Source organism: Bufo gargarizans, chromosome 2, assembly GCF_014858855.1.
Source record: "Bufo gargarizans isolate SCDJY-AF-19 chromosome 2, ASM1485885v1, whole genome shotgun sequence".
Classification (NCBI taxonomy): domain Eukaryota; kingdom Metazoa; phylum Chordata; class Amphibia; order Anura; family Bufonidae; genus Bufo; species Bufo gargarizans.
Genome location: NC_058081.1, coordinates 297,745,577 through 297,773,092, shown reverse-complemented (window position 1 = coordinate 297,773,092; position 27,516 = coordinate 297,745,577). Strand labels below are relative to the sequence as shown.

The window sequence follows — 27,516 nt, the reverse complement described above, 5'->3', positions numbered from 1 at the left end:
TTGTCTATTAAACATTGACATTTATTTTGAGATATAAAGTAGCTAAGAATCAATAGAAAAAACATTTAAGAACAGATATATATTATTGCTTTAGTGTTGAAACAAAATATTCTTGTAGAAAAAAAAATCTACAAAGAGTGAGTTTAGCAATAGGCAAATGCGAGCATTTGTCCTAGTACAGAAACTTAAGCACAACTTCACACTGATTAGTGAAATGTAAGAATAGCAAACTCTCTTAGTAATAAAGCATTAAGACGTGGTCAATAAATCTTCTCTCATCAGCCTTCCACATGATCTTCACTCTGCATGCGCAAGTGCTCCAGCTCCTTGGCCAAATCCAAATCCTTTTGGTCCAAAGTTTTTGGCGTAACAACCTAGAGAAAAATCAAACAAAACGTCACTCACTTTACCAAACATTCCTAGGCAATGAAAACGCACTGGGGCAGATTTACGAATCCAAAGCCTGCCACCAGATCCGGGCAGCACATCTCGCGGCCCCATAGAAATAAATGGGTCCGCAATTCCGTTCTGCAAAATGCGGAACAGAATTGCGGACGTGTGAATGGACCCTTAACGTGGTGACGGGCTTTCTAACTACATTCTACATGTAAGTGTGCTCTCTGTACTTATGTTCCCTGGATTTTAATAGTTAATAAACTTAGATTTTACCCTCCTACACCGTGTGCTGGGCCAATACTGCCATCGTGTTCATTATGTATGCTGAAAGGGCATCCATGCTGGAGGGAGGAAGACAGAGTCCTCCAAAGCCTTATCTACATCGAGTGTTAGAATGCCAGTACAGAGTCATAGATTACATTGGACCACAGTTGGCTACCAGGAAAGCCAGAGTGGTAGGTCAGAGACTCCAGTTTAACAAATATATGGTCTGTTATTAATATTGTGTAATTAATTTTTTAACTTCTATAGGAATTTAGAAAAGTTTAAAAATGTTTAATCATAAATATATTTTTTCTGTTCTATCAATCTAAAGTAGCATTTACATGCACAGATCGCGCAGGCAATTATCGGGATGGGGTTCCTTCTCAATAGTAGCCTGCTAGTCAGTGGAGGTGAAGAGTTGCAATTACATGTAGTAATCTCCTCTTCTGTATGAGGATGAGTGATGGCTACTGGTCATTGTTTCTGGCCAGCCGATCATTGGTCACACAGCAAAATCTGCTGCCCAGAAACAATGATTTAATGTACTGCATGAATGATTGACTCACCTGATGAGCAAGCGTTTTTCTCGTTCATCAGTAGCACATTTGCACGGGTCTATTATCAGATAACGAGAATTCGTAGTAACAATCATTCCTGATAATTGGCCCCACAATAGTGCGGGGTAAATCTGCCATAAGGTTCCTATTTATCAAAAACTGTGATAAGCAGGGTGTTCTAGTGGTAATAGATAATCAGCTCTCACCTCTCTGGTCCTTACACTATAAACAGTGATAAGCAGGGTGTTCTAGTGGTGATAGGAGAGGTGAGAACTGATTATTTATTACCACTAGAACACCCTGCTTATCACTGTTTATAGTATAAGGACAGGAAAGGTGAGAACTGATTTTCTTTGTTCTCTCCTGTCCTTACACTATAAACAGTGATAAGCAGGGTATTCTAGTGGGGCGATAAATAATCAGTTCTCACCTCCCCCGTGTGCTCTCCTGTCCCTTATATTAGGTATCTTCATGTTGCTCCAAAGTCCATCGTTACAATGTCTGACACTATGCTGCACATCAGATGCTCAGTAGTAAAGACCAGAGGAGGACGTTAAAAGGTGTTGGCTGGAAATAAGTAACTTTTCACAGATGCTTGCAGCTGCCTCTGCTATGGAAAGATTCATACCTGCCTGCTACCCACAGCTACTGTTTTGCGTGCTGGCTCCTGTGTGTCTATCTTCCGGTAAACAGTGTTTACTTCCTCCTCAGAATGGCATGGCCACCTGCTGTGCTGAAGCCAATGTCACAACTCGTCATTGCTTGCGGACACTTCACCACTGCAGATGATCATGCCAGAGAGCAAGTAAACAAGCTGCAGATCGGAAGATGGGCACACGGGAGCCTTTGTGTACGACCGGAGCTGCGTGTAGTAGGCAAGTATGAAGCTTTCCATAGAGGAGGCAGGCTCCTATGGAAAGTTATTTCAGAAATTGTATTCTAATTAATATGGTTTAAGTTCTATACAAGTAGCCTGATTACTTACCTGATAATATAAACCCAAATGTCACCATTTTAGCTCAGTACATTTTTTTTATTACTAAATTATTGGCCAGAACTTTATCTCCACAGCCCTGGCTACAAGAAATTAGGATTTGGTAGGACCCAACGATTTTACAAACCTATATCCATAATATGATCCCCAGGGGTGTGTAATATATCAAGACATTTGTAGATTGAAAGAATGAAATTCCCTCTACTGACATGAATCCAGGAGGAAATACTACCAAAACGTTACCAAAACGTGTCTGTGGGAACTCGTGGATCCATTGGATTTTAAACAATCCATGCATAAATTATAGGAAAACATCAACATTGTTAGAGGTGTCGATCACCAATACTAAAAAACAAATACCAGAGGGACCTGTATGACTATTCACACCAATATAATAATTATAGTGGATGGCACTTCTTGTGTGGCTATGGGTGCTCAGTGGAAAGGGTCAGTCTGAAATAGGAAGAAACCACGGCACTCGTTTTCAGATAATCAGAAATAATTCATTTATTGTCCATCCCAGAATTGGATCTTTTGAAAAGTGGCCACTTTTCAAAAGATCCAATTCTGGGATGGACAATAAATGAATTATTTCTGATTATCTGAAAACGAGTGCCGTGGTTTCTTCCTATTCACACCAATAAGTGCATGAGTGGAGGAGGTGAGAACATTTGCCTTCCATTCCCAAAGAAGGTGAAATCGGTCAAGACATTTATTCAATCTCTGTGTGTCAGTTTCATCTCCTCAGAAGCAGGATCCTCTAACACACGGCAGGATCAATCAGAACCCTTTAAGGCAGGTATCCTCAAACTGCGGCCCTCCAGCTATTTCAAAACTACAACTCCCAGCATGCCCGAACAGCCTATAGGTATCAGCCTACAGCAGGGCACTGTGGGAGTTGTAGTTTTGCAACAGCTGGAGGGCCGCAGTTTGAGGATGCCCGCTTTAAGGGGTTACAGCTGGAGTACCAGAGGTTAGCAATCACAGAATCCTCTGGGTAGGTCAATATCAGACCAGTGGTGGTCTGCCACCCAGCACCCTCAACCGATCAGCTGGTTGAAGAGAAGGTGCGCACCGCGCTAGTGCCGATTTCTCTTGTTTAAGCTGTCCCATTCCTATTTAAGTGTATAATACAGAGCCATCCAATTGAAGTGAATGGGACAGTTTAGGTGTAATTACACCTTCTTACCACTGCTGTTGCAACAGCAATCTGGTAAACAATGAACAGAAGGCAGTGCTTGCACGGAACATGCCTTCCCTTCAACCAGCTGATCGGTGGGGGTGCCGGGAGTCAGACTCCTGCCGATCTGATATTGGTGACCTACCCTTAGGATATGTCATCATAAAAAATAACTTGATAACCCCTTTAAGGGCATATAGTCAAATGTGTAAGAGTGGTCTCTGTACGGATGTTCCCTGGATTCTAATGGATATTAAATAAAGTTGGATTTAACCCTTCTAGACTTTGTGTTGGACCAATACTTACCTGCTTCATGTTCATTACATCTGTTGGAACGGGATTCACGCATGAGGGAGCAGGACCGCTGGAGGTGGCGAGCTGGACTTTTTGCTACATGTATAATCTAAAGATGCTCCACATTTGTCACAATGGATGTTGGGGTGCCTCTTTGGACGGTTTTTATAACACCTACTGGTTGGTTCACTTTGTGCCAAAATTTTATTGCACAGTCACATTTAAAGTCACGCTAAACCACACAGATTTCGCCTTAAGCCACACCCCATTGTCGAGGAAGGCACAAAGAGCATCTAAAATAAATTTGGTGCCAGTATTTTGTATTGTATGACCCACTTACAATGCATGAAAAAAAAAACTAAAACAAACCCAAAAAAAAAAAAAAAAAAAAAAAACACACATATGGTAGGGTAAAAACTTCTGAACAATTCATATCCCATAAAATTAATGTAGGAACTTGCATGCACATACTATCTATTTTACCAAGGAAGCAGTTTCCCGTTCCCAACTTCCTTCTCTTACTATTAACATCCTGTGTTAGCTTTATATAGCCTTGTGTTTTATGGCACAATAGGAGGCCACAGCAACCTACCCGGAAAGTGGAAGGGTAAATGACTATTTACAGTAGTCCCTTTAAAGCAGCATTCTTTCTCATTAAATGTTCAAACACTGGTCATCTTCAAGCGAGAACACCCAGGTTTACATATATTTCAAATACAAACAGTTTGCCTGTTGATGCTCTAGACAAGCATTTCCCAGTGACGTTTCTGTTCTGCTTCAAATCTCTCATATGGTCAACTGAACACAGCCTATGGAAAAGGGCATGCAAACATTACGAAAAGAATGCTTGCTGACGTTTAAGCTCTCACCTTTGCAATAGATTTCCCCATCTTTTTCAGTCAAAGTCGTAGATTCTAGACTCTTGCCACATTTTGCACACCGGAAACAATTCTTGTGCCATGACTACAAGGGAGAAAATTAATGGTATGTTCAGTTTTCAACAAACATTAGGCTACTGCATTTAAGATGGCCAAAAACATGATGAACCTTACAAATGCTACGTGTTCAAAGAATTGTGCAGGAAGACATGCAGGATAACAAGAGCAGTCCTTTACCTTCCCAGCTCCTATTACTTTCTCCGCAGCATATACAGATTCACCACATCTGGGACATTTATCAGTTCCTCCAAACTTCTGGGCAAACTTTGAAGAATTAGCAGAGGCACTGGTACGGGACTGTTGTGATCTGTAATCGTATACAAAGTTTTATGATATAATGATAGATATAGATATATACACACACACACAGTTTTTTTATACGTCTGCTGGGACCCCCCCCTGTTCACTCGGAGTCCTGTGTGAAGGGAAGGATAATGTACATGCATTACCCCCTGCTCCAGTCACTGTTTATGGGAATCTCGTAGTGATCACAGCACTCTATCTGTTCTGACTGGTTTGGGTACACGTCGTGGTATGTTCCTAGCTCCACCTCTTGGAACTATAATGAATATTCAGCAATTTAGACAGCACTCCGAAATTTGCTTAGATGATTTTTATTTGCTTAGCCGGACATGGTGGTCCCTTAGATAACAAGTATATAGTTTTTATATTGAATAAAATGAGATTTTTTACCTTGAAAAAATCCTTGCTCTTTTTTTTGTACAAAACCCTTAGATAACAAGGTTTCGGGCAGAGAGAATGCCCTTCATCAGGCTAACAGTTGCCCATGGGGGGGGGGGGGGGGGGGGGGTGCAAATTTCGGAGTGCTGTCTAAGTCCCTGTTTATGGGCATATGTCCCATAGACTGCGGGGTAACGGGTACACATGCACTACTGATCCACTCACACAGGGGACTCAGAAACAAACTTGGGGGTCCAAATGATCATACATTTATCAGCTATCCTGTGGATAGGTTATAAGGGTCATTTATGGGAACCCGCCTTTTAGGTTACGTTTTGTTTCAGTGTTATTTAACATCTCCACTTTGCTGCTGTAATGCAAAGCAGATTAGTATCTGCTAAATATGAACATTGGCTAAATCAGCACAGAAGTTTGTAGCTAATTTCTTAAACCCTTTTTTTCAGTTTTATTGCTTTGACAGCTATGTTTACCAATAGGTTGCATAGTTCCTCTAGGCAGAGCAAAGCAGACATACCATGGCACGAAACTGTCAAGAAGCCAAACGATTTTTATAAAAATGCAGCATGTTTGCACTTGTGAAATATTCCACTACTAAAATACTGATATGACTGGGAATACATATTTGCATCTATGGTCACACAACTGCTTAGGTTTTGGAAGTACCAGCATTAAAGAATGATTCCCCTTTGATAGCCAAGACACAAAATGCATGTTGTTCAACATAGGCCATCTACTGAGTGCCATGGAGCTACCAATGGCTCTGTACAGAAGACGCAAGCACAATCTCTGTGCATTATACAAACAGAACAGGTCACCTTGTGTATGTACTGAAGATATATCTTGATCCATCCTCTGGATGGACAGTTGTCCAATGTACACGACTAGCTAGATAGTAATGAAATATTCACTTACTCTTCAGCTTTAATACCCAGTCTTTCTCCTTTATCCATATTCAATGTGCCCGCTCCTTGCCCATAGCCATAGCCCTTGGGTCCATACTTTTTGCCATAACAGGATCGGCAGTAAATCTCATCCTCGTGAATAGCCACTGTTGTGCTGTCCAGGTTTTTTTTACAAACCACTACAAAAAAACATTTATACATTAAATTATTCTGGCTGCTTTGAACATACAGATGTCCTGCTGCTGGGTTGCATCATGAGGGACAACGCAGCAGAACAATCCTCAAAGTACACAATTAAACTGCTACACTGCCATGTAAGTAAAACCTCGTACATTTTTCACAGGCTGTAAATTTGGAGGAAAAACTTCAGAGATGACAAGGAAGCAGAGAAAGTGGCCTCACGAAAGTGAAGATGGCCAATAGCTACCACCGGAGATAATCCGAACCACTAAAAAAAAGGTTGTTCCAAGCCATCTCTTGGGTGGGGATGGTTAAAGGAGGAGAATGAAGCAGCAACAGCATTTGCTCCCTTCACTTCCTAATTTTAGAGGAGTTGTCCAGACATACTCTCCCACAGAATATAACGTCTAGTGGAAATAATAAAGGAATGGCACAACATAGAGCAATAAGAATAATCACATGCAGGCTGCTTACTCCTATCCAGTGTGAAATGCATCCGATGGGCTTTCTGATAGCTCACTCTGTAGCCCTCATCTCTGCTCTCCTGAATGATCCTTTTTTCTCCAAGTTTATTTTATTTGGTTGGGAAGACGTCAGCTTAAATTATTTTTTAGGAGCAGAGATAAGGACTTGAGCTACCAGAGAGCTTGTCTAACACATTTCACTCAGAACGTGGCTGAGCAGCCTGCAATCTATGTGATCACATGCAGGCTGCAGAAGACAAACAGCTGAGGATATTTAACTAAAACCAAATACAAAGATGATTTTTTTTAATCATATAATGGCTTTAATTCAATAAAAAAAATAAAAAAAAAAATCATGCAGAGATGTCCTTGAGCTTTAATTCTTCTCGCACAGTTTCAGTGTAGGCAAGGGGTATCAAAATGGATAGATCTGCACTGCTGCTTTCAGGACTGCTTGCATTAATGGCTTAGGTTCAAGACATGTTTTAAGCATCTTGGTGTTCACAATAATGTTTCTATTCTCTGAGCAAGCAGAGATGCTGGAGGCACAGAAGAAATGAACAATAAAAGGATTACTGTAGAAGACTGCATGCCTGTTCATCATACAGTGATTAAGCTTTAACCACACAAGACTTTACAACCGATTTTATTCCGCAAACATAACAGTTCAGAAAATCCCCATATTGTACAGGCTGAAGCACATATTAGTAAGTGAGAAGTTTAGCACATCAATATTAACAATCATTATCACCCTTGCTATAAGCATTAAATAGATCAAGCTACAATAGTATAAAAAAAATAATAATAATAACTTATGGTCTCAGGACTGTATAATGGTGACATTCAACATGTGGAAAATGTGTGCAGATTGTGAGTAGTCAGCAGACAGAACTGAATGTTCTGCTTCCAGCAACAAATTTTCCAGTGGGAATCTACAAGTTCAGAGTTATTAAACAGAAATATAATTGTGCTTGGAGTGCCAAGAAGGTGCCACGGCCTTTTCTGTTCTCACATTCCACCCTTTAAGCGGTCCTAATCCTCACAGAGTACATTACAAGTCACAGAGGGAAGGGAATCTTAAAGATTCCTGGCATTTGCAAGAAATGGCAAGAGAGAGAAAAGGAACTGCATAATAGAGTAACAGGATTATGAGGAGATTATTATTATGAATTATTAAAGCACCATTCATTCCATGGCGCTGTACATATGAAAAGGGGTATACATATAGAGTTGAGCGGACACCTGGATGTTCGGGTTCGACCGAACTTGAAAAAAAAAAAAAGAACTTGACCCCGAACCCCATTGAAGTAAATGGGGACCCGAACTTTTGGCCACTAAAATAGTCCTGGAAAGGGCTACAAAAGGCATCAAAATGTGCTTAAGAGCATGGCAACTGTTCTGCAAACAAATGTGGATAGGGAAATGACTTAAAAATAACAAAATACAGCTAATTTTTAAATAAATCTGGATCTAGGAGTAGGAGGTTGAGGAGGCGGTTGATGGGTGGATGTGGCGGTGTAGGTTGACGTGGCGGTGTAGTTGGAAGCGTCAGTGAAGGAGGAATAGGTAGCCAACACTGATTTGTGTTATTTTTTTATTTTTAAATTGGGGTATCCCCAAAAATATTGGGACATATAACAAAATAAGACAAAGAATAAGTGCACTTGAGTACAAGTATGGATGGTTGAGGCTGGTATAAATGTCTATTCTGCACAAGGTACGGACAAGTCCTGTGGGATCCGTGCCTGGTTCATTTTAATAAACGTAAGCTTGTCCACATTGGCTGCGGCCTGTGATAATGCTCTCTGCCGTGCTAAACACACGTTCACACTATACACTGGCTGCAGGGCCGGTCAGCATTCCAAGGCTGACAAAGCTTTTCCACATTTTGGCCATGCTAACCCTGCCTTCTCAGGTGCTGGCAGTGCCCCAGCTGCATTGGCGACCTCTTCCTCGTCCTCTGCCTTCGCCTTGTGCTTCCACTGTGCCCCCGCTGTCAGGTGGGAATGCCATCAGCAGCGTGTGCTTGTAGTCGCGCATCTTCCGATCAGTAACAGATGTTTTCACTAAATGTAGTTCCCTGTCAGCAATGCAGAGCAGGGGTTCATTCATGGCAAAAGGGGGTTCATGTCACCCAGCAATAGAACAGAGGATATTGAGAGATTTAGGCCCCTGTCACCCAGGCACAGCAGGGGTTCATTCACAGCAAAAGGGGGTTCATGTCACCCAGCAATAGAACAGAGGATTTTGAGAGATTTAGGCCCATGTCACCCAGGCACAGCAGGGGTTTGTATATGCCAAAAATGGTAAAATGTGACCCGACAATTGAAAATAAGATTTTTTTCAATTTAGGGCACTAAATAGTCCTTGAAAAGGCTAGAGGGATGTAAAAGGCAGTAAAATGTGCTTAAGAGCATGGCAACTGCTCTGCAAACAAATGTGGATAGGGAAATAACTTAAAATAACAAAAAATTACAAATTATTAACCTGCAACTCAGTGAAGTAGGTGGATATGGAGTCGGCGGTTGAGGAGGCGGTAGCAATGGAGGAGGAGGAGGAGGAGGAGGAGGTAGCCAACAATATTTTTTATTGGGGTAGGTAGCCCCCAAAATATTGGGACAAATAAAATAATCATTGCACTTGACTTGAGTACAAGAATGTATGTTTGATGGTGGTATAAATGTCTATTCTGCACAAAGGTACAGACAAGTCTTGTGGGATCCAAGCCTGGTTCATTTTAATGAACGTGAGCTTGTCCACGTTGGCTGTGGACAGGCGGCTGCGTCTATCTGTAATGATGCCTCCTGCTGTGCTAAATACACGTTCAGAGAGTACACTGGCTGCAGGGCAGGCCAGCACCTCCAAGGCATACAGGACAAGCTCTGGCCATGTGGACAATTTGGAGACCCAGAAGTTGAATAGGGGCAGAACCATCAGTCAGTACGTGTAGGCATGTGCACAGGCACTGTTCCACCATGTTGTTCAAATGCTGCCTCCTGCTAACATGCTCCATATCAGCAGTTGGGGCCGGTTGTTGCGGCGCGGTGACAAAGCTTTTCCACATGCCGGCCATGCTAACCCTGCCTTCTGAGGTGCTGGCGCTGACACAGCTGCGTTGGCGACCTCTTCCTCCTCCCCTGCCTTCACCTTGTGCTTCCACTTGTCCCCCGGCGGCAGTCGGGAATGCTCTCAGGAGCGCGTCTACCAGCATGCGCCTGTAGTCGTGCATCTTCTGATCACGTTCCAGTGAGGGAATTAAGGGACAGCACATTGTCTTTGTAACGGGGATCCAGCAGGGTGGCCACCCAGTAGTCAGCACACGTTAAAATGTGGGCAACTCTGCTGTTGTTGCGCAGGCACTGCAGCATGTAGTCGCTCATGTGTGCCAGACTGCTCAGAGGTAAAGACAAGCTGTCCTCTGTGGGAGGCGTATCGTTTGCGTCCTCCGAATCCCCCCAGCTACGCACCAGTGATGGGCCCGAGCTTCGTTGGATGCCACCCAGCTGTGAACATGCTTCATCCTCATCCTCCTTGTCCTCCAGTAGTGGGCCCTGGCTGGCCAAATTTGTACCTGGCCTCTGCTGTTGCAAAAATCCTCTTTCTGAGCCACTTCTAAAAGACTTGCCTGAAAATGTTAGAGATGACCCCTCTTCCATCATCACCCTAAGTGTTTTCTCAAGGAGACATAGAAGTGGTATTGTAACGCTGATAAGGGCGTCATCGCCACTGGCCATGTTCGTGGCGTACAACGGAACAGGGCACACAGGTCTCGCATGGAGGCCCAGTCATTGGTGGTGAAGTGGTGCTGTTCTGCAGTGCGACTCACCCGTGCGTTCTGCAGCTGAAACTCCACTATGGCCTGCTGCTGCTCGCACAGTCTGGACAGCATGTGCAAGGTGGAGTTCCACCTGGTGGGCACGTCGCATATGAGGCGGTGAGCGGGAAGGCCGAAGTTACGCTGTAGAGCAGACAGCCGAGCGGCGGGAGGATGAGAACGCCGGTAGCGCACTTTACGCGGCAGCTTTGACATGTCGGGGTAGTTGTGAATGAATTTCTGCACCACCAAATTCAGCACATGTGCCAGGCAAGGGATGTGCGTCAAACCGGCTAGTCCCAGAGCTGGAACGAGATTTCGCCCATTATCGCACACCACCAGGCCGGGCTTGAGGCTCACTGGCAGCAACCACTTGTCGGTCCGTTCTATACCCCGCAACAACTCCTGCGAGGTGTTGGGCCTGTCCCCTAAACACATCAGTTTAAGAACGGCCTGCTGACGTTTACCCCTGGCTGTGCTGAAGTTGGTGGTGAAGGGATGAGGAGGTGGTAGAAGAGGAGGAGGAGGAAGAGAAGGCAAAGAATGATGTCCTGCGATCCTTGGCGGCGGAAGGACGTGCGCCAAACAGCTCTCCGCCTGTGGCCCAGGTGCGACTACATTTACACAGTGTGCAGTTGAGATATAGCATCACTGGCCGTGCTTACTAGTCCACGTATCTGCGGTTAGGTGGACCTTGCCACAGATGGCGTTGCGCAGTGCATACTTGATTTTATCTGATACTTGGTTGTGCAGGGAGGGCACGGCTCTTCTGGAGAAGTAGTGGCGGCTGGGAACAACGTACTGTGGGACAGCAAGCGACATGAGCTGTTTGAAGCGGTGAGTCTCCACCAGCCTGAATGACAGCATTTCAAAGGCCAGCAGTTTAGAAATGCTGGCATTCAGGGCCAGGGATTGAGGGTGGCTAGGTGGGAATTTACGCTTTCTCTCAAAAGGTTTGTCAGATGGAGAGCTGAACGCTTCCGTGTGACATGGTTGAGATGCTTGGTGACGGAGGTGGTGTTGTTGGTGGCACATCCTCAGTTTACTGGGCGGCAGGGGCGAACGTTCCTCCAGAGGCGGAGGAAGAGGCAGAAGCAGCAGGAGGGGCCTGAGCCCTTTGTTGGTTTTGAAGGTGCTTACTCCACTGCAGCCCGTGTCTCACATGTAGATGCTTGGTCATGCAGGTTGTGCTAAGGTTCAGAACGTTAATGCCTCGCTCCAGGCTCTGATGGCACAGCGTGCCAACCACTCGGGTCTTGTCAGCACATTGTGTGAAGAAGTGCCATGCCAGGGAACTCCTTGAAGCTGCCTTTGGTGTGCTCGGTCCCTGGTGACGATGGCCAGTAGCAGGCGAACAGTTTTGGCGACAGCTGCTCTGCTTTTGCACCCTGCTCCCGCTTTTGCTACGCTGTTGGCTCGGTCTCACCACTGCCTCTTCCTCTGAACTCCGAAAGTCAGTGGCACGACCTTCATTCCAAGTGCGGTCTAGGACCTCATCGTCCCCTGCATCGTCTTCCACCCAGTCTTCCTCCCTGACATCCTTTTCGGTCTGCACACTACAGAAAGACGCAGCAGTTGGCACCTGTGTTTCGTCATCAGAGACGTGCTGAGGTGGTATTCCCATATCCTCATCAGGAAACATAAGTGGTCTATGTCTTCCACCCCTGTGGAAGGGCTAGGTGGATGCCCTTGGGAAACCCTGCCAGCAGAGTCTTCAAACAGCATAAGAGACTGCTGCATGACTTAAGGGCTCAGACAGGTTCCCCGATATGCACAGGGGTGATGTGACAGACTGATGGGCATGGGTTTCAGGCGCCACCTGTGCGCTTTCTGCAGAAGACTGGGTGGGAGATAATGTGAACGTGCTGGATCCACTGTCGGCCACCCAATTGACCAGCGCCTGTACTTGCTCTAGCCTTACCATCCTTAGAACGGCATTAGGCCGGACCAAATATCGCTGTAGATTCTGGCAGCTACTGGGACCTGAGGTAGTAGTTTTAGTAGGACGTGTAGCTGTGGCAGAACTGCCACGTCCTCTCCTTGCACCAGAGGCTCCACCAACACCACCACCACGACCGCGTCCCTTATTAGATGTTTGCCTCATAGTTAGCGTTCACAAAGCAAAGTGAAAAGTGGTCAAGTCTGTTAAAAATAATGAACCAATAATAAGCCTGATGTAGGGTATAGCACAATTTTTATTTATTTTTTATTTTTTTTTAACTCTATATGACAGCGGTATTTGTGGCCTAAATTTCACAGTAACTTATGCACGTCTTATCCCAGATGTTCAGTATATATCAGAGGGTTTTTTTCACCCCAGTAACCAAAAAGCCGTATTTCTGGCCTAAATGTGAAAGTCACTTATGCAAGTCTTATCCCAGATTTTGCAGTATATTAGAGGGTTTTTTCACCCCAGTAAGCAAAAAGATGTATTTCTGGACATGCAGACAGCCTGTGCTGGTGCACTATCATTGCATAAAATGGCTGCCGATTATGTATTGATATTGACAAACTAAACACTGCAATATAAAGTACAAAATTGCATAATAATTACAAGTGCTACACTATAAGTGAGAGATACTTGGCAAATCGTTTTGTACAAAATTAATTTGAGCCCGTCTGCCGCACGTCAAGGCGATCTCTGTTAGACGGGTTCCTAACACTAAATTCTACCTGTTAAGTGCCATGACGGCTACCATACACTTCAGGGAGTGTAGGTTCCACATGCATGCTGGGTCTGCTTCAATAACTGTCATTTTGGGTGCCAAAATGGCCTCCACTGTATACAATGAGTGCAGGTACCAACATGCATGCTGGCCCACTCCACAACACTCCCGGCGCCAAATGGCCACCAAAGACTGCAGTGAGAGTCCACAAACTATCTCACTCCTGGTGCCAAATGGCTTCAGTGAGTGAGGGGGAGCAGGCCAGACTATATACTCACACTAATTAAAATCAGCCAATAGGGCAGACAAGGTGGTCAGGAGTGTATGACTGAGGAGGCAGCCACACCTCCAGTACAAACTGCAAAAGAAAAAAAGGGGGTCAGTCAGCACATCCCAAACCGCAGGAGCACATTGCTATGGCAGGGAATAACACTAAAAGACAAAACATGCAATGCGACAACTCACTGCAATATAAAGTACAAAATTGCATAATAATTACAAGTGCTACACTATAAGTGAGAGATAATTTTGTACAAAACGATTTGCCAAGTATCTCTCACTTATAGTGTAGCACTTGTAATTATTATGCAATTTTGTACTTTATATTGCAGCGAGTTGTCGCATTGCATGTTTTGTCTTTTAGTGTTATTCCCTGCCATAGCAATGTGCTCCTGCGGTTTGGGATGTGCTCACTGACCCCCTTTTTTTCTTTTATTGACAAACTAAAGTAAAAAAGTTAGTTTTCAGCAGGAGTTGGCTCAGGGCAGGCTTAAAAAAATATTGTGTACTGCACCCACAAAACACATAGTAGGCATGGCTGTGATTGCCTTTTGGGGCAAGTAGTATGACGCTTGTTGATTGAAAAGCTGCGCAGCTTTTCAAAAAGCGCCAAGAAAGCGCCGAACACCAAACCCGAACTTTTACGTAAAGGTTCGGGTGCCGAAAAACCTAAAGTTCGTGACGAACCCGAATTTTACAGTTCGGGTTCGCTCAACTCTAGGTATACATACATATTACAAGACAATTGCAATAAGCAAGAACAAGATAAGTTACAAACTGGCACAGAAGGAGAGGGCCCACAATCTACAAGGTATGGAGGAAGGACACAGTAGGTGAGGGTAAAGCTGGTCATAGGGGTATAGTAGATTGTAGGCTTTTCTGAAGAGATGGGTTTTCAGGTTTCTTTTGAAGGATTCCACTGTAGGCGAGCTTCCGAAATGTTGGGGGTTGGAGAGCATAATAGAGGGTGGAAGTGGAATTGGTCTGTAGGAGCAGTTGTCCGATAGAAGACCAACTCCTCCACCATGTCTGCAGCCGGGGGTGGGGGTGCTGAGCGAAATGAAATCTGCTATAAGAGTGCAGCAGGATAGGCAGTGTCAGAGACGAAGAGGTCATGAATGTAGGAGAGTTTGTTGCAGACAGAGCAAGCATTCCATAATGCTCCTGCAAGAGGAACAAAGGGAGCAGGGGTCAGGCGGAATGTTTTTCAGGATTAAGGGGTTGCAGAAATTTGCAGAAGGGGGATCGGTAGAGGAAGGTAGGTAAGATAGTGGGGATTTGCTGAGGGGGACCTGGGTTTGGAGATGCATCACCAGCAATAAGGAGAAGCAGAGAAAGTGTTAGTAGGTGGGAGTAGGAGAGGGCATGAGGTGGCGGTGTGTGTGTTTGGGAAGGATGTTTTTAAGGTGTCCAAATGGGTTTGTGCAAGCAGTCAAATGAGTAGGTAAGATAGAGGGAGAGATAAATAGTCCCTTGCTGGGTGAAGGGGTATTTCATTAGGTTTTGGAAAAGTAATAAGAAAACTTGAAACACTGTATGCATTAACTATTTCTGTAGTTACCTTTGGTATAATGAAATATGTGAACTTGAAGAGGTCGCACTTAAAACATATTGCATTGAAAAGATCAAGGTCTGAAAGACCTAGTGACTTTCAATTTATAACACTAAGGGCCCTTGCACACGACCGTATGCCCTCTGACACATACGGTCCGTGAGCGGGCCATATGTCCAGGACCGGCAACGATTGTGCGCACGGGAGTACACATCATCATAGATTACAATAATGCTGTGCATGTCGGTCCGCCCGCAGGGCTATTGTCCCGCTCTCATAAGATCATATGAGTGCGGGACAATAGTCCCGCTGTCAGCCTGACGTGCACAGCATTATTGTAATCTATGATGCTGTGTACTCCCATGCGCGCGATCGATACCACTCCAGGACATATGGCCCGCTCACAGACCGTATGTATCAGAGGGCATACGATCATGTGCAAGGGCCCTTAGGCTGAATTCAGTCCCGCATTCAGACTTTCCGTTCTAATGCTCCATTATAGGAGCAGGAGAACAGAAAGGACAGATTCAGCACATAACTGAGCGAAACGGATCTAATGTAGTCCGTTAGGTTTCCGCTCAGAGTAAGATTTTTGAAGCGGAGACAAAAGTTGTGCATGCAGGACTTTTGTCTCCGCTTCAAAAATCTTCCTCGGAGCAGAAACCTAACAGACCCCATTATAGTCTATGGGGTCTGTGGGCTCCGTTATGTGCCAAATTAGTCCTTTCCATTCTCCTGCTCTTATAACGCAGCAGAAGAACGGAAAGGCTGAACGCTAATGTGAACAGCCTTAGAGTTCAATCAGGTGTGAATGAGAGGGGAGGGGGCTGCATCTGACCTAATCAAAGGTTATAAGGTTGAAATAGTCAATGTAAAGAAATACTCAATGAACCCAGCAAGGAAATAAGACACATTAATGTGGAGTGTAGACATACCAGGGGATGAGAAGAAGGAAAGATGAGATGTGTGGACAGTCAGACTTGGGAAAAGCTGGGTGGAGAAGTAAAGTTCATTGTAGACATACCATGGAATGATAAGAGTCAATGGGGTCTATTAGAAGTGTTGTAGCTTCAGTTATAACCCACCAGACATATGTGAACAGAGCGTAATGTAACGGTACTATGTGCAAATTTCTGAATTTGATTCATACAGTTCTGCAGTTACCCAGATTTCTGATATTTCAATGTCAGTTTTGTTCTTCTGCTTCTTAATGTGCAAAATTGTCCAGGAAGATTTTTCATGAGGCTGGTTATATACTTACTGCAAAGGAAGCAGCACTTATGGAAGCTCTTGCCATCGCACTGCACCTCTTCTGCATGGTACACCGTTTTGCCACAGGCCCCACACTTGTTTCCGCCTCCCCAGTTTGGCATCTTATAACTATAGAAACAAATCGAATATGTCAGAACCAAGCAAACCAATACATTTCATAAAGGGTCACGGGCACAGTGAGTAAGAACACCACAGACTAGTGGATCTGTGAGAAACAGACAGACATACCATTACCAGGGATTAGGATCCTTTTCATTAGTCCAGCATTTTACAAGCAGACATGTACTGACAGCCTTTACTGGCTCCACCCCAGCGTGTAGTAACAGGTTAATATCATTACAGCACCTACTCAAGCTGGAAATTATTTTAGTGAGCAAGGCTGCCACCCAAAACCCATTTCCCCGAAATTACCAATCACATTATTACACTAATATATTGATAAGAAATCGGCTTAAGGCCCTTTTTTTTTTTTTTTATTCATTGACTTTGTATCAGCTTTTAAAAACCCCATCCACGTTATATGCTTCAGGATCTTTAAAACAAGCCAAGGATTGGGCATTATTGGGAACAAACGCTCGCAGCCGATAAATGGCCTAGGTAAAAGGTGCCACTGATCTCCAGACAGACAATAGAAGTAGAAGAATGCCAGACCATAAGAGTAAAAGTGTGTGGACAACAAGGGGGGCACTTTCACAACCGGTTGTTCAATAAGTTTAAATTTATTTAATGACTATGTGTTTCGGGGGAACCACTGACCCCTTTATCAAGTCTGGATGGCAGATACGGCCGCTGTTCACCGGCACGTGGAGGATGCCGACAACGGCCGTGTGCATGAGCCATAAATGCTAGTCTGTTGGGTCATCATTTTTTGTGGCACCAAAAAATCCTTGTTTGCTGGTAGCCCTGTCTATACAAGAATGTGCTGCTAACAAACATTGGAACTTTATGGGGAAGAATGATCGTAAGCACTGTTCATCCTTACAGCAGTAATTATTCCTGCATGTACATCTGGAATGAACTTCCCAATTTCCAATCACTTCCCACTCTATCCGCCCATGGAAAAAGCCCTTAGCTGTAGACCTGATGCAAGTAACCTGCAGTTTGCTGCTTTTGCTTTTTTATCTTTCGAAAGGGCTGTGGCAGGAATGTGTGCCAGGCGCGGCTGCGAGATAGGTTTATCAATATCACAATTGTCTTATACAAGCCGTGACGTAACTCAAGGTAATGTCATTTTTGTGTTGTTCCAGAACATTCCCGTGACAGAGCTGGTTTCAGAGAGACACATCCTCTGCTGCTTGGAGCTTTAGAAAACAGTGAATAGTCGTTTGGTATGCATGACACGGCCTCCTTACTTTAAAAGGAGCCTGTAAGAAAAAACATAGAAAGCCTCTACATCCCTCACAGATCTGCTGTAAACAGAGAAGACACTCGGTGAAATAGTTTCCTGTGAGCAGGATAAAATATACATTGAGTAAGACTGCTCTGCATCATATACACATAGAGCTTACAGCGGCTGTGGTGGTGCTGTACGTTTTCCCAGGGTTTGGCTGATAGAGCAGTGTCTTCCTACCAAGACCTGTCACTGAAGATTGTCAAATGGTCCTGCCATCATCATGGTTTCTGGAGAAGTGCAGTACTACACAGCATCTGAATCTTGAATGCTACCTTTGTCTTTATCTAAATCTAGACACTTGGATAATAATCTGTATGGATGGCCAACATGATTGCTTTTATTATACACTACAATGCCAAGCAAGCCCAGTTAGTCATAGGGCACATCCATTCCACACGCGGTGGAAATGTCCACCACACACCCGCCACCATTTTATTTTGGGCCCCCCTATATCTAGGCTGAAGCTGTACTGGTTAAGTTTTCGATGTTACTGACTGGTACAAGGAATGAAATCCCAGAGGTTCTCCTTAATTTAGAGCTGGAGCCGGTCTTCTTCACAACAAATCAATTTCCCCTGATGGTGGTCAGCTGCTGTTTGGCACATCAGCCAATGCTTATATAAAGGAAAAGGAATGTTAATCTGGGAGATGTGTCTGCCAAAGATTATAGACGAAGTATGGATTGCGTCATCATAGTCGGAGTTGAATTTCCGACAATTTGTATTTCAGGATCCTTCAAGGTTTATGTGAGTCACCTATAGATCCCTCTAATGCAGAACGTTCACCTACCATTCAGGTTGCTCCTGAAGATTGTGGAGGCCAAATAAGCCCCAATGCCTCACATGAGGAGTTCAGTACAATAAATGATAAGTACTCACCCTGCTACATACTGTATATTGTGCCTGGTTTTACAACAGATTTTGCTCGACAGGCCAAACTGATGTGTGACTGGATATGTGTAGTGTTTAGATTTCTGCCTGAAGAGATATAAATACCTTCCTACAACTATATGCATTGAGTCCTAATGTGTGATATACAGTCTGCCTAGAGATTCCCAGGAGGGCTGTTTGTTTTGTCTCCTTGGATGCACGGAGTACTTTTAGTACTTTATTTATATTAGGTGGATGCATTTTCACGTATGCATAAAACAAATGACGTAACCTAATATTCCTACTTCAAGTGTAGCAACAGGAAAGCTAACAAATGACCTAACTGTGGCCGTAGGTTTCATGGTTTTCCTGCTTCCATCCACTGGAATCTTTTCCCATATTAGGAAGAAAAATGACTGCAAAGACAAAATGCACTGAAAGTTCACTTTATTACACTGAACGTAAGACAGTCCTGGAGAGGGACAGCCTCCCGATGCTTCACCTGCTGGTCTTTGCGTGGTATTTTTGGGCTTTTATGACAACCCATGTGTAACTCTTCATTATTTTCTTGTGCATTGCACGCTGACCAGATCAAACCACTTATTATACTATCTGCATTCTTCCAGGCTCTTGAAACCCAGACAAATTTGACTTTTACTATTCATAATTTTTATTTCACACTACATCTTCTTTTCAGTAACCTTTAAATCTCAGCTTTTTCTCAGTTCAGTTATACACAGAGCGGTCTTATGGGTAAGAGAATGCCATTTCTAAAAGGCCCATTCGGCTATTGAGCTCAGAAAGAACAGATTTTAATGTCTGAACGTTACAGGTTTTACTGAATCTTATCCCACAAGACAATGCTCCTCAACTCCCATCATAGACCACAATAACACCTGTACAAGTGTCATAGACGCAGTCTCATGTGTATTTCTACGTATGAGACTAGGGCTAAAATTGTTACTTGATTAAATTGAGTAGCTGGACACAAATTTCTTGCATCGAGGATACGTTTGTGCCATGTAACCACGGAACGCGAGTGAAGCGCTTACTATTACTCATGCTCCAAGATCTCCTGCCAGCCTGCACTGTACCCCGACATACACACACCATCAGGATGCAGTGCATGTAAGCACGCACTATGATCTGACGCTGTGTGACGTCAGGAGGACCGTGCAGCGCATCAAGAAGAGGCTGGAAGAGCCATGGAGTGTTGGTCGCGGCCCTAGCAAGAAAGGTATGTATTTGATTTCACTGGCGCTGGGGACTGATGGCACCGGGGACTGATGGGTTTTTATAAAGGAAAAAAAAATTTTTTTTTTTTTATTTTTTTTTTATTTTTTTTTCTTATTAATGTACTTAATAACTCTGGGGAACCCAGGAACCCTCTCACTGAAGGCACGGGAAATGTCTAGCAACCATGCTGTACTACAAACACCAAACAGACCAGACATGGAACACAAAACTAGATATAACACACCCTGAACATAAACCACACCAAACAAAACAACAGGTGAGTATGGAAACAAGGGGAAGAAATAGGAGAGACACTGATGTCTAACTAGGTGGTCCTCACACTGAACAGATGGAAAATCCAGACAGGCACAAAGCTCCATCACCAACCAAGGCAGGAATACCACTGACCTCTCACTCACAGCACCAGAATAAGTAGAGCCATGAGGCCACACCCAGCACACACATAGATCCACACCTTAACCCCACACACACCAGAGTGGGAAATAAAGGGAGCAGTGCACAAACATGCAGAACAACACATTGCCCCAGGCAACTGCATGCACGGAAGACGTGTGTCAGTGAACTACAACAACCGAGACACCGCCGTGACAACTGTAGGAACTGAACAGGCGTCGTAAAGTGTGAATACAGCACTCTGGATCACTGCGGGAGCCTGGTAGTGACGTCTGCTGTAACAGCTGGCATCCGAATTAACTATCAGCCTCTTAACTCCCTAGATGGCAGGATAGGGGGAGTTAAGATGGCGGCATCTAGGCAATTGGAGGGAGAAGGCTCCCTCAGCCACCCATCGGCTACCTGTGAAAGCAATTGCAGGGTACCAATGCAGTGCCATGGCAGCTGGGGGCCTAACAAAGACTCCCAGTCCTGACATGGATGTAGGTCTATAAGGGTGCATTCAAACAACCATGCTGTGTTTTGTGGATCTGCAAAATACGGATACTGGTCGTGTGCATTCCGCATTTTATGGAACGCACAGGGCCGGCACTATATATATACAAAATGCCTATTCTTATCCGCAAAAACACTTTTTTCCTGTTCACTCCCCCCAAAAAAATACTAAATGTTAAATCAATAAATCCCATGTACCCCCAACAATGCTAGCATTGAAACCTTCAACCCTAAAGATTAAATGATCTGCAGCACATGAGGTAGGCCACGGTTTCCATTGGTGACATGCAGACAGCTCTGTCCACTCTGGCAGCCTAGGGCAGTACCATTTGTTAGGCAAGAACTCGGCCTGACCTGCAAAATCATGTGGCCGTGGGTGGGTGGAGCTTTGGCTGCATGCAGTTAGCGGTAAACTGCCTACGATTAGCTACATCGGGCCCCTAATCAATGTTTAGCTATCTCCATCAGACCCACAGACCGTAAAGGGGGCAGTGGTGACACATGCACACTTACATTCCACTTATACATAGAACTTTGACCCCCATTCTTGTGATCAGTGAGGGAACCAGCAGTCACCTCCCCTGAAACGTTGTTTATGGGAAAACCCTTTACCTTTGCATGGGGCCACAAAAAAATAAAACGTGGACAGCACACCGCGTGCTGTCTACAGCTATATGTCCGTTCCACGGCCCCACAAAAACGATAGAATAGGCACTGTTACAATGGGGCCCCAGGGGTTTCTTCACAGGTACGTTTTTTTTCCACTGAACTGGTCCATTCAAGTCAAAAACGGAAGCACAATGGACTGTTTTTTTACTCATGGCTGCTTAGAGATGCTGTGTGTTATTTTTTACTTTTGCATGAAAGATGGCATTTACATTACTGACAGAACTTGGACGAGCTCCTGTGATGAAGGCCTCGGGGTGGCACCGAAGACTGAATGAGAGAAGGCAGGGCTTCACCTTAACAGGGCATTTTCTGTAAAGCGTGTTCAGGAATTTCCCCACACCACGGTCTATGCTGCTGCAGCTCCAAAAATGGAAAATACTTGGTGAAAGGTATGAACTTAACACACATGAAAGCTGAGGAAACAGGCACGGCTTTTTTTTTCTGGAGGCAGCATCCACCATGGATAATGTAACAAGACTGAAGCGAACAAACGGCCCACTGCCAAGGAAAATAACAATCATAGCTGCGGATTAATCATGCGAGGTCGAAACATGGCCATAAACACAATGCAAAACAGCCAGATGGAATTCAGGCATGAAGAGCCTCTCTGTGCCGTGACCTTTCCCAGTGCAACGTCCATTCTTCTCTCTGGTGCCAATGATACTTTATTATAGCTCTTCACACGTTTTCAGATATTGCTAGGATCAATTCTATTGCTTTTATTTCTCCTGCAATTATCCATATGTGCCGCCGAATGTCCAATGTACCGCCGATTACCTGATCAACGAGTGAAATGCGTACACAAAAATTATCGTTTGCCGGCAGTAGATGGCGCTGTGTAAACACAATCTCCTGCCGGCAAACGAGTCAGTATGGAAGAGTGATGGCATTATTGATCGCTGCATGTAAATGTACTGGTCTCCTCCACCAGCGAGCAGCCGATTGTCATGAAGGAAAGCTTCCCTCCAGATAATCTGCTGCTCCATTGTCCCATGTGAAGGGATCTTTAGTCTAGGGACATGTAGACTCTGTGGTGACGCACTGTGACAAGAAATCCATGTCACATTGCAGTATGTCGGTGCAACACTATAGACTAGAAGACTATCATTACAATAAATGCTGCAATGTAGCCCTAGCCTTAATCTAGAGAAGCTAGCACAGATCATCATAATTTTTATAGGTCAAATGCAGCCAATTGGGCAGATTTACTAGACCCGTAGACAGCGTTTACACTGCGCAGACAGTTATCGGGAAGCAGGCGTTCTTCATCACTCAACGCCTACATGTATGAGGATGAGGGACCGCTACTTCCATTGTTCGCCCTCATACAGATTTCCTGTTTCTGGCCAGCAGGTCACTGTTCACACAGCACAATCTGCTGCCCAGAACGATGATTGAGGTGTCTGCATGAAAGATGAATTCCCCGAGCTGTGGCACCTTTACACTGGCCGACTATAGGGTATGAAAGTTCGTATTTTACAGTGCGTCTAGAGAATACGTTTACTGTTCATGATATTTTTAAGAACCTTTTCAGCAAAAAAATAAAAAATAAAAGTCAGGATGGCAACCCTGAAAAATACACAAAGGCAGGTTGGATTTCTAGGCGTTACCTTGCCCTATTAGGTCCCTTTCACACAAGCGTGATTTCCGCGCGGGGTGCAATGCGTGACGTGAACGTATTGCACCCGCACTGAATCCTGGCCCATTCATTTCAATGGGTCTGTGTACATGAGCGTTGTTTTTCATGCATCAGTTCTGCGTTATGTGAAAATCGCAGCATGTTCTATATTCTGCGTTTTTCACGCAGCCCTGGCCCCATAGAAGTGAATGGGGCTGCGTGAAAAACGCATTGCATCCGCAAGCAAGTGCGGGTGCGATGTGTTTTTCACTGATGGTTGCTAAGATATGTTGTTTGTAAACATTCAGTTTTTTTATCACGCGCGTGAAAAACGCATCAAAACGCATCGCACCCGCACGGAAAAAACTGAACAACTAAACGCAATCGCAGACAAAACTGACTGAACTTGCTTGCAAAATAGTGCGAGTTTCACTGAACGCACCCTGAACGCATCCGGACCTAATCTGTCACGCTCGTGTGAAACCAGCCTTATTGGGATCAGAGGTGTTGTCCAGCCTTGGAAGCGACAACCTCTTTGGTCCAGACCTCTGCGCCTAAACATGAAGACTCATCTGCCCGCAGTCCAGACCGCTCCTGGAACGTTCAAGCCAGAGTGGTCATGTGACCGAGCTACTTCCTGGCCTCACAGGAACCAGAAGCGGGAGTATTCTTTTTTATTTTTTTAGTTCACTGCCACAGGTCTGGACCAAAGGGGTTGTCAGCTCAGAGGCTAGACACCCCTTTAATCTTGCTTGTTAGGCTACATTCACACAGGAATGAGGGAATGAGTTTGCATCCGTTCCGCAATTTTGTGGAACGGGTGCGGACCCATTCATTTCTATGGGGCCGCAAAAGTGTGCTGTCTGCATCCGTTGCTCCATGCCGCGGCCCTGCAAAAAAAAAAAAAAAAAATAGAACATGTCCTATTTTTGCCCGCAATTGTCGACAATAGTAATTTTCTATGACAGCCGCAGCATGTGCGGTCTGCAAATTGCGGAACGCACGTGGGCCAGTGTCCGTTTTTTGCATATCCGCAGTTTCCGGATCCGCTAAACACCATGTTCGTTTGAATGTAGCCTTAGTATAAGGCGCTCCGTGACCGCATTTGCGGATCCGCAATACACGGGTGCCGTTCCTTGATGCAGAACGGAATCACGGAACGGAACCACTACAGAGTGCTTCCGTGGGGTTTCGTCCCGTACTTCCGTTCCGCAAACTTGTTAGAGTTAATGGGCCCGCGATCCGCTGCGGCAGCCCCACGGTTGGTGTTCGTGCATTGCGGCCCTCAAATTGCGGGCCGCAGCACGGCCACGAGGCGCAAGAGGCCTAAAAGATATCAGAGAACAGTCAGCTACACATAAGCAGTACATACACAGTGCTGTAACCATCAGTAGTGATGGGCTGAGGGAACATCCTTTTGCGCCATTCTCACCCCCTTGCTCCAGGCTCATAGGTTGAATAAGTCGGTAGACCTGAATACCACACACTGTGCTATTCCATACGTTAGCGTCCCATAAAAATAAATACATTTATACTGTACTGTATACTTTTTTTTTGGTAATAAGGTTATCTATGGTTACCTGATGGCCCTCAGTGGAATCTGTTAAACGCAGATGGAAAACACAGATGAACACTGCAGATGCCGTGTGAAAAGAGCCCTAACAAGTCAGCTCGCTGGTGGAGGAAACCACTCATTTACATGAACGATCTCCTCCACAGTATTAGGAGAATGACTACTAATGCCATCACTGGTCCCCATACTCAATCATTGTTTGCCGGCAGCAGAGGCTGTTCAGACGGCACGATCTGCTGCCAGCAAGCGATTTAGGTGATCAATTACCTGATGAAAGGGTTTGGTTCGTTCATTGGGTACTCGACGGCAGTATTACGGCGGAGTGTTAATGCAAACGGACCTTAAGCAGTAAGCAGACCAACTCCACTTATGTCGCAAAGGGTTACTAAATATGACAAAACTTTGGAGTAAAGTTAACAAAAAGACATTAAAATCCAATGATAAACATGGGCCAATGTCTCCAATCATCCTTAGGTCCTTCATAAGGCACACTTGGGGTCATTTATCAAACTGGTGTAAAGTAGAACTGGTTTAGTTGCCCATAGCAACCAGATTTCATCTTTCATTGTCCAAAATCAAAAGGTGGGATCGTATAGGTTGCTATGGGCAACTAAACCAGTTCTACTTTACACAAGTAATTAGAGAGGGCTCACCTACAAACTCAAGAATGGAGATGGGTGCACCTACCAAAAAAAGGATTCACCCAATCCTCAAGAACAGTAATAAAATTAAAACAGAAAATGGTAGGGCACACCAATATTCGGTACCACACAGATAGTTATACAAATATTTTATTAGTGATATACACTGTTAAGTAAACTTGCATAAAATATAAAATATAAAATTGTTATATTTTATATTTTATGCAAGTTTACTTAACAGTGTATATCACTAATAAAATATCAGTTCTACTTTACACCAGTTTGATAAATGACCCCAACTATCCAGAAGACTGAGGACACCATACGGTGACAGGTCATTGTCACGAGTGTCTAACCCACACTGCACAGCAAGAGCAGAAGTTCAGAAAAAGAATAAAGAGATTGTCCTGGTAGAGAAAGGTTACATGTGTCCACAGAAGAATGAAGACAATACACATGGGCTTCTTCCAAGAACCCACCCAACGTTTAGTGGGACAAGACGTTCTCCTACGTTCCTCCATGGAGGAACACCCCTAGGAACAGTAGGAGAGATTTACTAAGCACATCCACGTCAAAACAGTGGAGGATTAGGCTTGTACCAACCTATCAAGTGGTATACACCACTTTTGGCGCAAAACATGGCAGTAAATGTACACCTGCTATGAGGTAGGATAAGAAAAGCTCCACTAACTATATCCTAGCACGTGCAAGTTTAATATATTGGACACAACGGGTACTCATTCATAACTTCACATGTTACAGGAGGAGATCAATCCGCACCACAAAAGTAACGCAAAATCCGCCAAAATTTACACGTCAACTAAACTGCACCAAATTCATCACATGTCTATTCACTCAAAGATAAAGGATTCACACCAAAATAGAAATCTGCTGAAAAAAGTGGGCGTGGTTAATAACATGGCGCTAGGAAACTCGGAAAAAGTCACACGTTGTAAGTAAAACTGGGACTTTCTGTTACCCTGGGTTCACACCTGAGCGTTCTGAAAGGAGCGCTCTGTATGCGCGATTGTACCAGCGTTTACAATCGCGCATACAGAGACAAGCGAACGCCAATTGTCGCGCGTTCCCGAAAGTCTATGTACGGGAACGCGTGACAAAACGCCCCAAAGAAGCTCAAGAACTTTTTGGAGCGTAGGGCGTTTTTCAGCGCGTTCAAACGCGCTGTAAAACACTCAAGTGTGAACCAGGGCCATAGGGAAGCATTGGTTTTCATGTGTTGAGCGTTTTACAGCGCGTTTGAACGCGCTGTAAAACGCTCAGGTGTGAACCCAGGGTGTAAGCGGCCGATTCCTGGCCCGCAAACTGGTGTAAAAATTATGCAACTGCAGGAAATTGTCGCAATCTCCATCAAAACATTACAAACCCGCACTACGTCCCGTTTATTACGCTCTGTGCCACATTTGATAAATTTGGTCTAAACTTTCACCACTTTCATCTCCAGCTCTAATAGTTATGGATTAAGTTGAGCCAAAATTGATAACTTTCCTCCTAAATAAGGTTTCAGGCAAAGTTTAGACCATAAGGAGAATATATGACAAGGGTTTTAGTGGAGTCTGTGTTGGCGCACCTTGCGCCAAATGGCACACTATGCCACCCACTTTTTAATTGGAGTAAAACAGCAAAAAGCCCCATTTCCTCCAGTATGACAGAACATCTGCTGCCCAGGAGCCTCCACACGGGAGAGGCCGGACACATGGGACAAGCCCTTGAAAGGAATGACAATTCAGACAATTCCCTAATATGGAGCTGTGCGGAGGAAACTGCAGGTCTCACCTCTCCTGCGTCACTCGGCAGCACTTAACTGCTTCCTAACTGTCAGAGACGTGTCACTAGAGGTCCCTGAGCTGACACAAAGCAAGCGTCCCTCACACACAGGTACTCACCAGTCTGCGGGTACCGGCTCACTCCTGAGTACGAGGCTGGAATGAGGCGCTAGGTGGCTGCGCTGGGTAGTTACTTCAGTGCGAGGGATGGGCGGGGTCGGGAAGAAGTATGTGAAGTAGAAGAAGGGGGGAGGAGAGCTGCGGTGGCGGCGGCGCTTTCAGTGCCATGACATCACCCGTCCTCCCACACAACGCAGTCACCGTCCTCGGCCATGCTGGGATTACACTGAAGCCTGTGAGGCGTCTGGAGA

General features: G+C 44.7%; 1 protein-coding gene across 1 annotated transcript; it reads right to left on the bottom strand.

Moving 5' to 3' along the window:
* On the bottom strand, positions 1-27,420 carry CSRP2 (cysteine and glycine rich protein 2). The gene is made up of 6 exons (XM_044280412.1): positions 27,266-27,420; positions 16,444-16,562; positions 6,238-6,406; positions 4,801-4,930; positions 4,555-4,648; positions 1-374 (listed from the first exon to the last, which is right to left on the bottom strand). The coding sequence occupies exons 2-6, from the start codon at positions 16,553-16,555 to the stop codon at positions 298-300; spliced, it is 582 nt and encodes a 193-aa protein (XP_044136347.1). The 5' UTR covers positions 16,556-16,562; positions 27,266-27,420; the 3' UTR covers positions 1-297.
* Positions 27,421-27,516: the final 96 nt, after the last annotated feature.

Coding starts and splice junctions, on each gene's coding strand:
- CSRP2 (XM_044280412.1), bottom strand. CDS start 16,555: ATGCCAAACTGGGGAGGCGGAAACAAGTGTGGGGCCTGTGGCAAAACG. Junction 4,649..4,800: donor AAGTAATAGGAGCTGGGAAG/GTAAAGGACTGC, acceptor TCTCCCTTGTAG/TCATGGCACAAGAATTGTTT. Junction 375..4,554: donor TGGGGAAATCTATTGCAAAG/GTGAGAGCTTAA, acceptor ATTTTTCTCTAG/GTTGTTACGCCAAAAACTTT.